A 17,668-nucleotide genomic window follows, 5' to 3' on the forward strand; every position below is an offset into this window, starting at 1 on the left:
TAGAAAGGCCAGAATGATACGAGTTACTAACTCCAGAGGCTTCATAAGGAAGATGGGCAAAAACTCGACTCCGGAAAAATTCGGAGTTAGTTTGATACAGTTTGTTACAAAGAGAGTACAAACTTTACACTTTGAAGAGAGGCTTCTTGCCTCGTAGTTGAAGAACGGAACATGGATCTACCCGTTTAATGTTACAACATGACTGTACAAGGTTGAAACCAAAGTCCATTTCCCCGGAAGTAAGGAATCGACAAAGCTGTCTCAAAGCAGCTGAGTAATACTGTTCTCCTAGACAACTAGCCACTAAGGCTGCTCTCAAGTGACACCGCGATATATAGCACCGGGCCGTAAATCGTCCATACTGTCGATTGTCCTGTACCCATCAAACTCCCTCAAGCCAGTCCATCCCCTTCGGACCAGAAAGTAACGATAATCATCTTCCGTGTAGAATATCTTATCTTCGGTGTGGACTGGTATGTGATCCGACTCGTCATAGACGCATACTTTTATTGCCAACCCTGAAAACAAATTTCTCAGATTAACAACGTAATGTTCATAGCCAGGCCGACCATAGGTTCGTAGTTTCAGCCAGAGTTCCGACACGTCCCAAATGAAATTAACTCGAGAGTAATTTGAGTATACAAATTCAGAAAACTGAAGAAGATGGGCATCAGTCCAAAGCAATAACTGCCTCTTCAATTTATTCAATTGTATATTTAGCATCAGTTGCAGCAGTTACCTTCATCAAGGTGGAGAATGTAATTCCCCAAAGGCATATCTCGGTCTAGACTCCGTACAATCTGGTCTTCATCCTCCAACCAAAACGCCCGCTTTGTCCTCAATCTAAAGGCGCACCTGATCGCCTCCTTTATAGACTCTGCGGAGCCATCAATACCAATCCTTCTCGTGTAATCTCCCCATTTGACCGCTATAACCCTCCCTCCATATGACTGGCTCTCCCCACCTGGCACAAAGGAGATAAGTAACTCTTTCCAAATGCTAAAGGCAACATTTCACAGTCAAGCAGCGGGATGTCCTCAAGTTGATCATAAGCAAGTAAGCAATAAATCAAGGAAGGGTACTCCCATGGTCACATAGACTAACTGGAGAGCAAATGATCAGGTTGTGAAAACTCAAACACCTAGCTCAGATATTACGTAAAATTTTGAAGACCGCTACCAACAGGTTCGCAAGCTAACTATATCAAGTGAAGGTGTGGGGTTATATTATTTGTTGACGGACAAATTTCAAATGAGAATGAAATGATTTTAGTTTGGTCAAGCATTTCAGTTTCGAACACTAACCACTTCCAGGGGTTTCTCTCCAATTCCAGGGAGGAACTCCATTAGCTGCAACTGCATCGGCAGGTGTTATGGCCAGAGGATGCCCATCATGGTCCAGACGTCTATCAAGATTAAGTGTTGGCCTTCCACTAGCTGCACGTTCAACAATACTAGAGGGGTTAGGTTTGTGCGCATCTCTCTCATATTTTATACAACAAAAAGAAGATATTGTTACACACAAAAGGGTGAAGAGAGTGGTCAATATTATTCCACGATTTTAACGCCTAATGGATTCGTAGGTATTATGAGATGGAAAGAAAGAATTTCAAGGACCACCCAGTATAGACATAAACATCATGATGCCAATTTTTCTCAGTGAAAGCAGACACCGTGAAACCATATATTACCAAGGGCTACTTATAAGTAACCTTCACAACATCATCCAACACTACGTGCCAAAAAAGACCCCGAGCACGATTTAACTTGCAAAAGCTAATGAGGAATCTAACATGAGCCACAAATAGATAATTTTCCATTTAATGAAAGGTCACCTAAAAGATTCACACAAAAAAACAGAATCATCATAAAAGAAAGGTCACTCAAAGGGATTGGTAACTCAGAATAATAAGAACATGTAGGATTCAATCAGCCGATACACATAACACGTTCCCTCTAGACTATGTGGTTCATTTTCTCTGAATTACGTCATGCATATGTACATATAAATATTAAAAAATAGACATAGGAATCGGCACACACATATGGTCATCTTCTTATTAAAGTTGGCAGCTTCTCAGCGATCACAGCCTATTAATATAATCCCTAATTTCACCTTTCCTGTTAAAATGGCTGATAATTACAAATATGAAAAACTGCTACGGATTCACAATATCTGGGATTATTGGCTCTTCTGCATATTCCGAATGCACCAGTCACTTCCTTTGGACTTCCAATTTCAAACCAAAAAATAGCACATTTTAACTCAATAACTGAACCAAAATGTGAACGAGACTTCACTTAACTCCAACAGAGGAAATGACAGTCAGGTCTCGATGGGGATATTCTTTCTCTGAAAGGGTGGACCTAGCGGCATCTACATAAGTAGAGAGTCAATAGAACCATTTGATAGGTACATTGAATTAAGGCCATTACCTTCAACAGGTCCAAATGAGATACCAGTGTCCTCCATCCCTGCATAAGAAAAAACACAATCAAACACCTAAAACATGAAAAAAACATCAAGTGTACTGGCAGTGACAGTTGTTTCAGGTCAAACTAGCCTAGATGAAAACATAAGAACTTGGAACTATACATAGACTGATAAGTGAATGAAGAGTGAAGTTTGTGGAATCAATGAGAAGAAGATAATGGACCCATAAACAATATTGACAACACCGGATGCAGCAACTGCCTGCAGTCAGTTTCTCTAAGAATAGGCCTACCAATCACACAGACTACGGGTAGCAGATTTAACAAAGTTTCAAGCTTTAAGCGCAGGAGACTTCGGCATTTCGCCAAAAATGAGAACTGAAAACCACCAGAAACAACCCTATAATCCTAACGGGCACTTAAGAGTACATCAGCACAAACCGAACTTGGCGAAGAGCAAAAGAACCCGAATGCAATTGGAAATGAAGCTCGACCCTTTTTCCGGCTTGGCCGATTCTACAGCGCGAAGCTCCAAGAAACCGATATACGTCCACGAATTCGGAAGCTCAAGTAAGTAATCCAACTGAAAACCCCTCAAGAGAAGAGAAGAGAAGAGAGGACGGAGAAGAAATGGGGACGAGGAAGTACCTTTGTCGGAGAATTGCATGAAGGAATCGACCTTGGTGGAGGAGGGAGTGGGGCTCTTATACTGAGCGTTCTTGCTCCGCTCCCTGAGAATCTCGTCAATCTCTTTGTAGTACGACATCTTGGCGGAGCCGCTCCCGGCCCGGTCGTGGTACTTGGCCTTCTTGAACTCCTTGAGGAGGTTCCTCCACTTGTCGGTGCACATGGTGGGGCTCCGATCGAAGCCCTTCTCCCTCATCTTGCCGGAAATCTGGTCCCAGAGGTGCTTGTTGGACTTGGAGGTGTTGAAGAGGGAGTCCATGTCGCGGCGGAGGGAGATGAGGCAGCGGGTCTCGTCCTGGACCCAAGTCTCGGCGCGCTTCTTGGGGGCGACGGAGGGGGCAGCAGCTGCGGCGGAGGCGGACTTGCCGTCGGGGTCGCCGTCGGAGTCGGCGAGGATCATGTGGTGCTGTGGGGGAGGGGGGAGGTCGCCGTTGGACGCGGAGGAGGGGAGGACGGCCTCGATGATCATGTCGCGGGGGGCGGAGGAGGACTCCTCCGCCTTGTAGAAGTCGATCGGCCGGGGCTTCTCCGACAAGTACATGGCCGAGGAGTAAGGGCGGAAGACGGACGAGGAGGTCTCCTCAGGTCAGGTCAGGTCAGTCTAAGAAGAGAAGAGTCGCTTTGAATTTTCTCTCAAAAAAAAATATTAAATGAATTTTGGGCTCAGAGATTTTATCGTTGGGAGATGGAAGCGGAGAGTGCGTGAAGTGAAAGCTTGTTCGCTTGATTAGATTAGCCGAGTGAGTAGCGACTAGCGAGAGAGAAGAAGTGCTGGAGCGGATTTTATCTTCTCGCGCTTTTTTCCCCGCATTATTTTCTTGAAATTATAATTATTGTCAGAAGCGGTTTGGTTAGAGTATTTCTAGATTAGGGGAAAGTGAAGATTGGAAATTATTGAACTTTTTTTTTCTCGATTATATTGGTCGAAATGTCATATTATCGTATTTCGTAGACTGTACTGGATTATGGAGGATGACAGTGATATTAAATTTATTTTTACAGAGATAAATGTGAGTCTCGTGATCATAATTTTCGTTATAATCTACCATTTAACCTATTTCGGATGCAGAGTTTTTACCAACTAGTCTGAAAAGTTCTAACTCGTGAAAGTAATTACAATGATTAACTTTGCAACCAAACGTTGTAAAATACAATGGGTTCGCCAATTGTTTAATTACCGAGAATGTGAAGATTACAAGGAAAATTTAAGAAAAAACTATAGTTTTAGTCATTTAGTTTTAAGTGCTTAAATTGCACTATATATTCCAATCTTTACATGTTATTTTAATTTTATCCCAACGTCGATTTTTTTCGGAGATATCCTAACGTTAATGGTATGGTATCAAATCTATTCCGTATTAAACATTCCATCCATTTTTAACAGAAATGCCGACGTGTCCGGTTAATTACTTAACGGCGCTGACGCGAAGAGTGTATGGGTAATACAACGGAAAAATAACACTATGTATCCTAGCCTTTTAATATTTTTTCAATTTCATCCCAACTTTTGTGTTTTTCTCAATTTTATTCCAATTTTTTCATAATTTCTCAAATTTATCATAACCTATTTGGATAATATTGAGAAAACATTAAAAGACTGAGATAAAACTAAGAAATTATCAAAATGTTGGGATAAATTGAGAAAGCATCAAAATATTAGGATAAAACTAAGAAATAATAAAAAGATTGGGATATATGGTGTAATTTTTCCCTTCTATCGAGACTCATACATTATCCACGTCAGCTTTGTCAAGCAATTAACGGGTTACGTCAGCATTTCCGTAAAAATGGACGGAACTTTTACGGCAAGATAAGTTTGAAACCAAATCATTAACATAAAGATACCTTAGAAAAAAATCGACATTGGGATAAGACTAAAATAACATGTGAAGATTGAGATACATGACGTTATTTTCCCTTTCTATTTTCGTCATTTTCTTAAAAAAAATTCCATTTTCATCATTCGCCTTAATATACTTTTTTATTTCAATCCTTTCATTACAAAAATCCGTTAAATAATGCTTTCTTAGAGCCACGTTAGTACCTGAACTGATACCCATTCCACATCATCCTCGAACAAAAACAAAATAAAATAAGTCAATGGAGGGGAAATTCATTGATTTCTTCCAACCCAAAATTGTTTTTAGAAAAGGGCTTCCTGTGCTCAGCAACTCTCAAAGCCCAAACACCAACAATAGGGTGATCTTCATCGTATTCTTTTTTTTCTTCAAGTCTGGAACAAGAATAATGAATGTTGGAGATAAAAGAGGATCGATCCCTATTATCCCAAGTCCAACCTCATCAGTTCTTGACAAACTCTCAACTGCTCTACGCCCCAACAATAGAAAAACAAGGAAAAACCAAAACCCCACTGAAAGGAAGTAGTGAGGGGACTAGATTTGAGTAGGTACATTGGAAGGTGGTATGAAATCACCTCTTTCTAGCCCAATAACAACGTCGACACCTGGCCACCTACACCCTCAACCAACGATACCCTGTTATAATCGGCGATTATTAGGTCCTCTACATTGACAACACGCTCTCATCAGTTAGCTCAACAAGAAGTGTCCTTGGGTATTTCGTGTCTTGTCTTCATTTGTCTATCTTTATTAATATTTGTTTCTTTGAGATTTCATTTCATTGATGATGAGCTTCACTTGCAATCTAGCTCTTGTTAAATCAAAGGTCGTGTCTTTTATTGTGAAAATTGTTGTTTTGTTGTGTTATGCATATTCAATTGAAGTGGATTGAGGAAAAAAATGGTATTAAACATGGCATAGATAGAAAATAATGAATTTTCTGGAATGTGTGATAAAATATCTTTTCTGATGGTGTTTAGGCTCTTGCAGAACTCAAGAAGTTTCGATTTTTTTTTCTTATAGGGGTGGTGAAGCCAATCAATTTTTCGTCTATTTACTTCTCTTTTTCTTTTTTTGAATGTTGATGTGGAATAGTCATCAATACATGGCTGCTGATATGTCTCCATATATGGGTTTTTTTAACATGAGGACTAAAACCAAAAAAAAGGTGTCTAAAGGTAAACGATGAAAATATAAAAAGAATTAGGAAACAAATGAAAATAGAAAAACACTTAAACCTAAAGGACCAAAACTATAGTTTTCCCAAAATTTAATTATGAAATCATTTTGCATGAGTTAAAAGTCGACAAGTAAGATTGTTGTAAATATATTAGATTATGGGGAATGTTGATGATAATATAATATATGATTTATTTTTATAGAAATAAGATATGAGATTTACAGTCGTAATCCAAGAATACCAAGTATTTCGACCGTATAAACTTTCACAACCATAGTTCTAAAATCTTAACTCAGGAAGTGATTACAGGAATCACTTTACTTCCAAACGACGTAAAATATGGTAATCTTTGGATTTTGTCAAGAAAATCTGAAGATTACATCCAACCAAACAGCTCCACAGTATAAAAATCTCACTTTATGTTAGGGACTAGAAAATCAGCTTGACTTACCATCACAGACCCACTTTGATACACCAAACCGGTAACAATATCTTGTGGATATATCTCTTCTACAATTATCTCTTATATATCTCATAATATATTTGATATTATCTCTTAAATATTCTACTGATATAATATATCTTATGTCCGAGATACTGTTTCCTATCTCTATCATTATATGTGACAAGTACATCTACTTGCTTTTGTTGTTATCAAATATTCTGCACAGATTACGATATCCCATGACTACTATAAATATATCTCCAAGTATCCCTAAACCCGAGGTTCAATTCTTCTATGTTCCTTTGATACACTCCTATTTAAATATCGGAGAGGGAAATCGGGATTTCCTCCCGTTCTTCCACTTTTTTGCCGGTCACTCGAGGCTCATGGTCTGCTTGTGATTAATGTCCAAAAATCAATATCCTAATATTGGCGCATTTTGTGAGAAACGACACGAGAAGTCATCATATCAGTTGTTTTCCATCAAATCGAGAAGAAACAACGATTCTGACCAGGAGTGCCGCAATTTCTGTATAGCTGCCTCTAGATTCAGCCTTCTCGCTGTACTTGCTTCTCAATTAGCCTAGTGGATCCATTCGCAGATGTACCTATTCTGCGAGGGATAAATGTTTACTATTACCCGAAAGGAAAATGAGAGTTCCACAGCTAATGTCACTGTAAGGTAATTTCAAATGAAATATTTAAAACTACAACTCCTTTCATTCTTCACATTAAAAAAAAAAAAGTTCGGTGGTGAATTATATATATAATAAAAATATAAATTAGGTTGTAGAGTCTTTAAGAGGGACAAGACCTTATTCTTTACATGTATATATATTTGCATCTGTAAATTTAACGTTCCCTCAATAATACCAACACTTGAATATACTTCAAGAAATTTATTTTCTTTAACTAAAAATGAATTTTCCAAAAAGATAAAGTATTATTTTTATTTATGCTTTTTAATGGGTCATACATTATTTATAGAAAAATATATATTGTTTTTCTAATTTTCTTAGGATCATTTTGCATTTCCAATTTTTAAAACTCCATAATCTTCTATAAGAAATCCTTTTATATAGAACTATCATATAATTTATCACGCATGTTTTCTAGGTCTATGCATTCATATTCTCATTTGATTACTTAAAATATTTTTTATTAAACACAATCATATCCTTAGATGTATACATGAATATCATAAAGATAAATTAATGTAATTTCTGACAATGTAATACTAACGAAAACAAATAAAATCTAAAAATTATTATTTAAAGACTTTAGATCCGTTCATCACATGAGTGAAAACCTAGTTGTATATCTTATGAATTGTAACTCATATCATTGTGGGTAAGTTTTTTTTAATCAAAAGAATTTTTAGGTTGATTATTAGAAAGATATAACATCAGTCTTATACTATACATGTACTAGCACTACATGCGGAGTTATTTCATAAATAATATTTTTATCAATTTATTTTAATACATGAAAAGAGAGTTAGTGGGTAGTATTTTTGTCAGTTTACTATTTTATCCTTCATGTAATGGTTATTATAAATTCAAACATATAGTAAGAGTAATATCATAAAGAGACAGTTGGACAAAAAAATTTCTTCTCATATATAATAATAACAGATATATATATGTATGTATATCTCAGTTAAACAAATAAGTTTATGTGTGTATTAGCATGTCTTACACGGGACAAATTTGCTTTTGCTAAACTTTTGATTATATTCGAATGCATATGCACTTTTATGTAACTACATCTGATGTAAAAAGCCAATTGATTCTTTTGAAAAAGAGATTGCAGAGTTGGAAATTGGCCAAGAGATTGATGGTGATCAGATTGACACCTTGAAATATCTAATCACTGGACTGCTTGGCGAGATAATTTACGTCAACAAATGTTTGATCGATAGAGGGTTGCTACGTGCTAGGGCTCAAAGTTAATGTACTTGTATAATTTAGCTTTTACTGTGAAACTATGAGTTTTTAATCTAATGCTATTGGTATTAATTTTCTTTCTACAAGGATTAATAGTTGTTATATATCTTTATACGGATTGATGTATTTTAGTGTATTAATACAGATATAACATTTTTGCATTGTTATTTTATTGTGATATTTATTTATTTATTTGCTATATGTGTATATTTCTTCATCGTGTATTATCAAAGATTTGGAGTTGTTTGCTACATCACGCGTAGTAGTCGGAGTGGCAACACCATATATGGAAACGGAAATGGGGATGATAAACTTATGGAGTGTTTGATGGAACTCGATCAAAGTGGAAAACGGAGAGCCGATGACGGCCATTTCAAAAGTGATCGTTACCTTTTCTCGAAAGAGGTTTGAAAGAGAAGGTACTAGGAACAACTATTAAGGCTTCACCTCATATCAAGTGTCGTGTCAGTACTTTGAAAAGCAAACTCATGCTATTTATGAGACGCTCAACACAAGTGGATCTGGCTGGAATGACCAAGTGAAGCGTATCGTGTGTGAGAATAATGTTTTTGATAATCGGGTTAAGGTAATACCAAAATAAGTTTTTTAAATTGCATTTTACAATAATCTATTTGGTGTTTACGTTGCTAGTTTGCTCTTAATATTGCCATCATGCAACAGGTGTTGGTGTGGAAACTTTATAAAATGTAATGGAAGACATAGAAGAGGAGGAAGCAATGCAATCAGGAAGATAGGGATGATATTAATAATTTTCCATTCCAAGAGTTATTTTGGGCAGTAGGAATGGATGAGATGGATGGTTGGCCTAGTGTTTCATAAAGCCCTCACACTTTGCATAGCCAAAATCCAACAGATGCTCAGCTTAAGTTTGGTTTTAGAGTTGAGTTTTGATTTTAATTGAGTTATATTGTGTTGTTAAATTATGAAAAAGTAATAAATAATGAAGATAAATTAATGATTCTGTTATTGAATTATGAAAAAAAAATCATAGATAGTTAAGAGAATTTAATATTAAAAATTAAATTGAATGATTAAAAAAATAAAAAAAAAATGAAAAAGTAATAATTACGTTGTTATTTTTAATTGCGTAGTGAATATAATTAAAATTAGAGTTAAAATTTTAAAAATTTAATTGTAAAACTAAACGAGTCTAGACGTCAAGTTAGTGAAGTGGAGCAAGGACACACCTCAAAGTCAAACTGCAGATGCGAGTAACCGCTCTGCCAAGAAGATTAATGGAAGGAGAACTGGAGAGAATATAGCGAGTGACAATTGATGGAACATTTGGTAGATTTGAAAAAGGTTTTCTTGGAACCAACAAAACTTTAGGCCAAATAGCTCGTCGCTTCGTACATTTTGGCCAATGATGCCTCTAATAAGGAAAATATTATTGATTTGTGATGAATCTCAATGACGTCATATGAGGAAAGGATGATAGTTGGATGAAAGGATGATAGTTAGATCTCTCATGTATGAGGATGCCAACAAGGTTAGATATCTTTTTCGCACTCTAGAATATATGAGAGCATAATATTATCAATGGATTTTGCTGAAAAGGAGGAAGTGATGCTCTGCCTTGGTGTATTTGCAATGGAGTTTGGGATGACGATGAATAGATCAAGCTCATCAGTGACAATTTTTTTAATGAAAATTTAACTGTTTATATTTTATGTAATTAGACATGAAAATTGTAACGCATCTTATTCTAATTCTATACTTCGTAGTGACTCTCTTTAGTAAATGATAATGGACAATGGATGTGTATATACATACATATATAAGTCATAGTATCACATTTGTTTTGTTTTATTTCTTTTGTTAGTCCTGTAAGAGAATCAGTTTTCATTAAACTAGCAATATCCGCGAAACCAAGGGGCGGCCCCTTCCATCCCTGTAATGCCTTTTGAAATCCATATGTTCCATTTGATTTCGCAATTAAAATCACAAAATTTTTAATTTTAACTTTAATTTAACACACTACACAACAAAAAATACACATTTTCCAAGTCAAAAATTTTAACTTTAACTTTAACTCAACGCACTACACAATCATTTGTCATTTCCCACAATCAAAATCAAAGTTACTTTAACTCTAAAATCAAACGTACCATTATAATCCATTACATGCTACAAAAACTGACATTCATTAATCTTATACTTCTTTAATTTCTTTTATCTATTTATTTATTGTTGATTCTCCATCGGTTCCATTGTCTGCTACCAAACATTGCCATAATGTGTCCATGAGTAGCGCGGGTGGACCTCCAATATTAATAATAATAGCTGTGGTCATCATCACTATCTTAGTAGTTCAGCTTCAAAGTTTCTGATCGAGGGTATAAGTCGATTTAAAATTAAATCGACTCACCGTCAAAAAGAAAGAACGCATTCTTCAAATAAAATGTAAGTGCTTCCATGGGAGTGACTTTAACAACCCAGTGGATAAAAATCATTCTCCATAAAGAGGCTCGTTAAGCAACTGCAAATCGAATTAGAAGTCTACAAAAACCTAACAACGAAATCTCAACAGCGGTGGGAATAAATGCTTTTCAAGGACTAGTCAACAAAATTACCAAATCCCGCAGGTCAGTTCCTCGATTTCTTTCTTGACGACTTTGATGGAGGCTTGGGTTGCTCCGCCGTGGAACTCTGTGGCCCCTTGGAACTGCCTGCTTGGCTTAATTTCGAGTTGGATGCGCTTGAATTAGTCCCAGCCTCTTGTTTATCTCTGACCACTGCGCCTTGAGAGCCTCTGACCTGGGCCGCCCTCTTATCCTTCCTCTTCGGCCGGTAACTTGACCTCTCCCTCTTGGGAAGCCATCTCTCTGGGTCCGGTGGTGGCCCTGGGTTGGCCAGGTCGAACCCTTTGGGGTACCTCGGCTTCCTCTTCCTCTTCTTCTTAGCCTTCTCCTTACTCTTGCTCTCCTCATGCACCTCACCCATCCCAACTCGAGGATAACTTTCATCCTGCTTCGCCCCAGAAGTTTTCTCCAAACTGTTTACGTCCACTCCCTTCAGCCCAGGCAACGGCTTCAGCTTCTTCGCATAAGCTTCGGCTTTCTCGATATCCACACGAGCAACAGTGGTCACAAGTCCTACTATTGCCTCTACACTCCCATGGCTCTTCACAAGCTCTTCGAAGAGTCTGGCAGCTTCCTCTTGCCTCCCATGCCTAACCTTGAAGGAAGCTGCTTCCTGCATTAAAAGACCAATCTTGTTGTCCTCGGTCATTGCATCAGACCACCATTTAATAGCTGAGTCGAGAACAGCAGAAGCTCCATCAATATCACCCGCTCGTTCCTTGAGAGCCACTATAGTCGAGACAGTTCCGGGCATGTGTTGGATCTCAGGAATCTTAGATAGAGATTCCGCTGCTACCAGAGGGTGACCAGCTGCTGCAGCAACTTGTGCCCTTGCGAGGAGAGCAACCTTTGACTTGTCTGGGAACTTCTCGGCAAACTGACCTAGAAGCTCCTCGGCCTTTCCCGCCTTATTCTCTCTCACGAGGACTGCTGCTTGGAGCAGTACTGGCATCACACTATCAGGAAACATGTCAGGAAGTGCCGCTACAAGTTCTCGAGCCTGAAATATTAGAGGGATGAGCAGTGTCATTATATTGAAATAATAAAAACAGAACCACAAGGGCAAACTTAAGTACCTGATCCATCTTATTTGCATGGAGAAGTAACAGCACCCGATTAGTGTATATTGCTTCCCTTTGCTTTCTCAAGAGTTTCAAGTCCACCGTGCGAGAAAGCTTGAAGCTCTGAGCATCTTTGTCTTTTAGGCGGTCAAGTTTTCTTAAACCATCATTCACATCTTTCGACCCTTTCAAAGAAATGAGGTTGTTCACTGCAATTGCAAGTGATGATTCATCTGCTAGATTCCGCTGAATAATTCCTGTATAGGCTTTATTGGCCTCTTGAGTGCGTCCAAAGAGCTGAGTGAATAAGGATGGTCAACAATTGGTCATCTTGAGATCACCATGAAAAGGAAAATCAACAGAAACCTTCTACATAATAAAGAGATAAAAGTTCATCATTTCTGCAATACCTGCTGGACGTATGCCAGCTGCACAGCAATAGGAGCAAGTTCAATCTCTACTTCATCAGGTTCTAAATTTTCATCCAACAGCGTTTCCTGACCAATTCTGAGAAGGTTGAATAATCAGCATTGTTAAATCACTCTCGATCGTAGAAAATGATATATTGCATGAAATATAAAAGGGAAATCAATTCAATTCTAGTGATAAGAATTGTTATACAAGAAGATGCTACTCAACCGCTTCTTCTAAATAAAAAAGATAAAACAAAATGGAAAATCCTATGTATATTCTTTGAACCACAGAATGAAAAATTTCACATGTAATAGTGGATTTACACATTCCATATTGAGCATGGCAGTCACATACGTTACAACTTTAATTTATGTATAAGTGGACAGCAAAATTTCAAAAGAGTAAATATTTGTTTACAATAGCTGCTTGCACATTTGATGCTAGTTTCCTAATTGAATACATGGAAATCCAGGAGTCTAAAAAAAACCGGTTGAATGTCAAAAAGATAATCTTCCCTCATACATACAAATGTTAAATTCTGATGCAATGACTGCAAAGAAAGGTCTCAACCATCTGTTTCAATAAAAATGGAGTTCAAAATCTTCAAGGAGATATTACCTGCGTGCAGATAAGAGCAGTTGCTCCGCATCTGAGTACTTCTCTCTTTCAATCAAAGAACAAGCAGTGTTATATGCCAACTCAAAACTGCTAGTTGCTTTGACTCTAAGTGAATCAAGTGTTCCTTGAACTTCAGAGGCCCTCCCAGCTGCAACCAAGCTGGCAACGGCATTTATTTCTGACGATTCAACCTTCGACTTTAGAAGGTTTTGGTAGATATCGGCGCAAGCATCCATTTTTCCTAACCGATATAGAATCTGGGATTCCAGCAGCATTGTTGAAGTGCTTCTCTCTTGGCTTTTTAGACAGTCCAATGCGTCATCTAACTTGTTTTGTCTGTATAAGCAGTATGCCTGCTTAGAAAGAGGCAGCAGAGTAAGAAGAAAATCATAAAGCGACTTCCATCAAGTCAATTTGTAATACTAAAGCATAAATTCGGCCAAGCCATAGACTATGGTCAGAGTTAGACCCGCAAGTTAAGCTGTCAAAAGATATATAAAGAGCTCTCAATATATCATCCACAGCATGAGATGGACTTCAGTGCCAATTCGAACAGTTCAATCAATGCTTATTTCTAAAGGCATTCTTCTCTGATATGTAACTACTAACGGGGAAAACACGAGAAAGTTTAAGCACGAAAACTTTCTCATATAGAACCCTCTCATGGTAAAAACCCAATTTTCTGCAGTTCTAAATCCGGATCAAAATTCAGATTTCCACATTTGTATTTCAGACTACTCTTGAAAGCAATGTACATCCCATCAATCAGACGATTCAATTTCTCGAAAACGAAAATTATCACGAGCGTCTCCAAATGGAAAATTTCATGAGCATCTAGATATGAGAGACAATTCACCGATTACCAATAATCCGAGCTCCAGGAACCAAACCAAATTTGCAATCAATACAATTTTCAGAGGATTGAAGTCTCGCACCTTGTAGAAGCTAAAATCTACTGGAAAATTCTTAGCAGACTGAATTGCGGACAGAGCATCCTCGATACTATCGCTCTTTATCAAAGCCACGACCTTGCATCTGATCGCGTCCTCGTCTCCGGGGGCAATTCCGAGAACTGCAGCCATTGATACAAACAACATTATCAGAACCAAGCAATCGCACGAAACACTACATGATAAAACCGGCGAAATTCGAGAACCGAACCTTGATCTGCTACTCTGACGGCCTGCTTGAACTCGGACCGCTGGATGTGCTTGCTGAGGGACGTGAACAGATCCTCGAGGGGGGGAGGAGGCTGCGACGGGGACGGTGAGGGCTTAGGCTTCGCCTTTGGAGCCATTTTCTTGCTTCGACGGCTCAGAAAGTGAACTCTTTCGCAAGTCAGACGGCCATTGCAGGGAAAACCAGTAGGCGACTCGTCGATGAAGAAGAAGAAGAAGACGACGGCTCTCTGCGTTTCTCTTCCTCCGCTGCCCATTGATCCATACATAATTGGGCCTCGGCCCAAACTCTGAATAGTGGACCTTCTGCTAATGGGCTTAAGATTTCAGGACCATAAGATGGGGCCCATGACAAGAAACTCCAGGTATGCATGCGTGGGTAAGGACAAACTACAATGCGCTGTGATGTGACACCGTGTGCCGATACTCAATAAAAAGTTGTACGGTTTAATTGATTTACAAATAAATTTTAACTTTATCTTACTTAACTCCACTTATTTTTAATTTAACAATATAATTATTATTTTTTCTCAATGATTCATTATTTTTTTCACAATTTAACAATACAATCACTACCTTTTCTCAACTATTTATTACTTTTTCTAAAATTTAATAACACAACCATTACTTTTTGTCAACTATTCATTACATTTTCACACTTTTTCTCATAATTCAACGATATAATCATTACAATTTAATTAAAATCAAAACTTAACTCTATTTCATTCTAAAATCAAACACAATAATATATTTTTTTAAAATAGCATTGTGTCGCATATTTTGTAATCCTATACGTGGATGTATTGAACAACTCTAGACCTGTGACATAAGTAATCATTATCTACCGATAGTCCTTCAAGGTCGGGTGGGCTGCGCTTCCCAAAGTGAGAAACACATGAATAAAACGTGTAAGTCCTTGTTCCCATGTTTAAGGGAGAAGAAAGATGCTAGAGATGTGACTGCATGAAGATGTTAATACGAGATAAATCATGGTTAAATTTAAGGTATCATTTCACAAGATCGGTTTTGGGTTCCTCTATCCAGTTGTTTTGAATTGCATGTTAAGTAGAGTTATGGAGGGGTATTATCGGCTCTTCCAACTCCAACCATAAAAGCTTGGGCAAATTACATATTGTATCCTAACATTTATACTTTTTTTTTTTTCAGTTTTATCTCATACTTTATAAAAAATACGGTACACCTCAACCTTTAGATTCGGACTTCAAATCTATCCCGCCGTTAAAATCCATCCATTTTCGACGGAAAATTCTAATGTGGTATATAACAGCACTAAGGTAGACACGTTGCAGACCCCTTTAATATTGGCTGAGTTGAAGAATTCATCGTGGCTAATTTCAAGCTGACCGTTCTTATCGCTCGAGCCACCAATTTGTGAGTTCTTGGATGCTGACTGTTCTCAACGCTCGGGCCATTAATTTGCGAGTTCTTTGATATTATGAAAACCTCATATACATGTTAGAAGCGAATTTTGAGTCAAAAAATGAAAAAAAGCGCTAGAAAAATGCTCTTAAAATTAATTTTCTTTATATAAGTTTGAAAATTTAAAGGGTTAAAACTCTTAAACCGTACAATGAAATTACGAGCTGTAAATTGCTGTAACTTCCTCGCGACATGAAGAATCTAATCATGTGAATTTTTATGATAGAGATGTAAACGGAATTATTGGTAATAACTTGAGTAGACCAGGATCTGAACAAATAATTCTCACGAGAAAATAATCCTGATGCAAAAGCAGAGGCCATCGCAAGATTCACCGGACAAACCTTTCTCAGGAGGAATAAATCAGTTTCTCTCCCTTGACACTCTCTCATGTTACACAGACTTTTGATAGTATGTTTCCGCATGTAACTCTAATGAGTAGGGAGATAGACCAATTTATATCCATCGATCTTTAATCTGATACGTCAATCAAGTAACCGAATGAATATATGAGATTTAATTTGCTATTACGATAATTCTGTCAATATCATAAATTAGGTAATTGCATATTTCGTAATTATACGCAGAATATTTACTATATCGGATCACATAATCTAGAATTTTCTAACATAGAATGACTTTAACATGTGATTCGTTTGTTGGAATGAAATTGAGGGAATATAATTGAAAAGCAGAGGGGATTTAAATGAAAAGAATTTTGTTTGTTTGCAATTCGTAATTGGTTCGGAATAGAATGATTAAGAAATCAAGCAGACAAAAATGCCCCTGATTTATAAAAATTAAAAGAAAAAGAAAAAAAATGAACTGAAGAAGAACAGTGCATAGCTTCAAACTTGCAGAGCTCATTATCCATGGCTCCGGGAGCCACGAGGCCCATGAGCACCACGGGTGGGTTCGCATTGTCCTCTCCAACCAAGCCCAAGGGTCCGATCCCTCGATCTAGCTAACCTAGACTTTTCTCTCTCTAACGCGGGCTTCCCTCGATTTTGTCGATGAAAGAGGCGGCAGAGGCAGGGGACAACGACGACAATGGAGGCGACAACGCAATGGAAGAAGAAGAGAGATAAGCACGAAAAACTTGACACCAAACCGTGTCTCGGCGAGGCTAGGGGTTCGGGTCGACCTCCCACCGGTCGAAACTCACCTTTGCCGGTGAGATTTCAGCATGATGAGTCTAGATCTGGTCTCTTCGTGCCGAGAACGGCCGAGAGAGGTTGGCCATAGGTTCGATGGAGGAGGTCGTGTGGCAGCGACAGCGGCAATGGCGGCGGCAGCGCTGTCCAGAGGTGGCTGAGGTTGAGGGATCTTTCGACTTTTCAATTTTGCACTGAGGAACGTGGGAACGGAACCGGCTTGGAATGGGAATTTCGATTCCCTCTTATTGCCATGAACCAAACAGGCCATAATGGAATTCGCCATTACAGACAAAATTCGAGAGCTCATTAACGGTGAATTCTGTCAGAATCACTTTTAGCCCAAAAAATTTACCTAATCAAATTCCTCACGTTGCAAGGAAGTTGTAGCAATTGATAACTTGTAATTTCATTATATGATTTGAGTGACATAACCATCAAATTTTTAAAATGACAAAAACCGAATTTCAACAATATTTTTATAGTTCATTTCTTTATTTTTTGATTCAAAACTTACTTTTAACCTATAGTTCTGTATATGAAGTTTCCGTAACATCCAATAACTCGTAAATTGATGGCTCAAGATGAGAAATGTAGGTTCGAAGTTCACCCGGTGAACTCTTCATTAATGGCGAATTCTACTAGTCCCGT

General features: G+C 37.8%; 2 protein-coding genes across 6 annotated transcripts; both read right to left on the minus strand.

Moving 5' to 3' along the window:
- Positions 1 to 14: 14 nt before the first annotated feature.
- Positions 15 to 3,909, minus strand: LOC116200936 (trihelix transcription factor GT-4-like). 5 transcript variants are annotated; one of them, XM_031531930.1, is made up of 6 exons: positions 3,081 to 3,886; positions 2,436 to 2,474; positions 2,305 to 2,376; positions 1,305 to 1,436; positions 740 to 964; positions 15 to 518 (listed from the first exon to the last, which is right to left on the minus strand). In XM_031531930.1, the coding sequence occupies exons 1-6, from the start codon at positions 3,658 to 3,660 to the stop codon at positions 316 to 318; spliced, it is 1,251 nt and encodes a 416-aa protein (XP_031387790.1). In that variant the 5' UTR covers positions 3,661 to 3,886; the 3' UTR covers positions 15 to 315. The 5 variants fall into 5 exon arrangements, 3 of the variants coding, with proteins under 3 accessions (XP_031387790.1, XP_031387791.1, XP_031387792.1); XM_031531931.1 differs by having other exon boundaries at positions 2,305 to 2,352; positions 3,081 to 3,885; XM_031531932.1 differs by lacking the exon at positions 2,305 to 2,376 and having other exon boundaries at positions 3,081 to 3,881.
- A 6,991-nt stretch (positions 3,910 to 10,900) lies between these two features.
- LOC116200858 (signal recognition particle subunit SRP72) lies at positions 10,901 to 14,646 on the minus strand. Its single transcript, XM_031531796.1, has 6 exons — positions 14,407 to 14,646; positions 14,181 to 14,317; positions 13,246 to 13,598; positions 12,624 to 12,720; positions 12,229 to 12,510; positions 10,901 to 12,152 (listed from the first exon to the last, which is right to left on the minus strand). The coding sequence occupies exons 1-6, from the start codon at positions 14,540 to 14,542 to the stop codon at positions 11,157 to 11,159; spliced, it is 2,001 nt and encodes a 666-aa protein (XP_031387656.1). The 5' UTR covers positions 14,543 to 14,646; the 3' UTR covers positions 10,901 to 11,156.
- Between the last annotated feature and the right edge of the window lie 3,022 nt (positions 14,647 to 17,668).

Source organism: Punica granatum, chromosome 3 (genome assembly GCF_007655135.1).
Source record: "Punica granatum isolate Tunisia-2019 chromosome 3, ASM765513v2, whole genome shotgun sequence".
Lineage (NCBI taxonomy): Eukaryota > Viridiplantae > Streptophyta > Magnoliopsida > Myrtales > Lythraceae > Punica > Punica granatum.

Excerpts from the sequence above, each read along its gene's own strand:
- LOC116200936 (XM_031531930.1), bottom strand. The coding sequence starts at position 3,660 with ATGTACTTGTCGGAGAAGCCCCGGCCGATCGACTTCTACAAGGCGGAG. Across the intron at positions 2,377-2,435 it reads CTCATTTGGACCTGTTGAAG|ATGCCGCTAGGTCCACCCTT; the intron begins GTAATGGCCTTA and ends CTACTTATGTAG. Across the intron at positions 519-739 it reads CATTCTCCACCTTGATGAAG|GGTTGGCAATAAAAGTATGC; the intron begins GTAACTGCTGCA and ends ATTTGTTTTCAG.
- LOC116200858 (XM_031531796.1), bottom strand. The coding sequence starts at position 14,542 with ATGGCTCCAAAGGCGAAGCCTAAGCCCTCACCGTCCCCGTCGCAGCCT. Across the intron at positions 14,318-14,406 it reads CGTCAGAGTAGCAGATCAAG|TTCTCGGAATTGCCCCCGGA; the intron begins GTTCGGTTCTCG and ends CAATGGCTGCAG. Across the intron at positions 12,721-13,245 it reads CTGCTCTTATCTGCACGCAG|AATTGGTCAGGAAACGCTGT; the intron begins GTAATATCTCCT and ends CAACCTTCTCAG.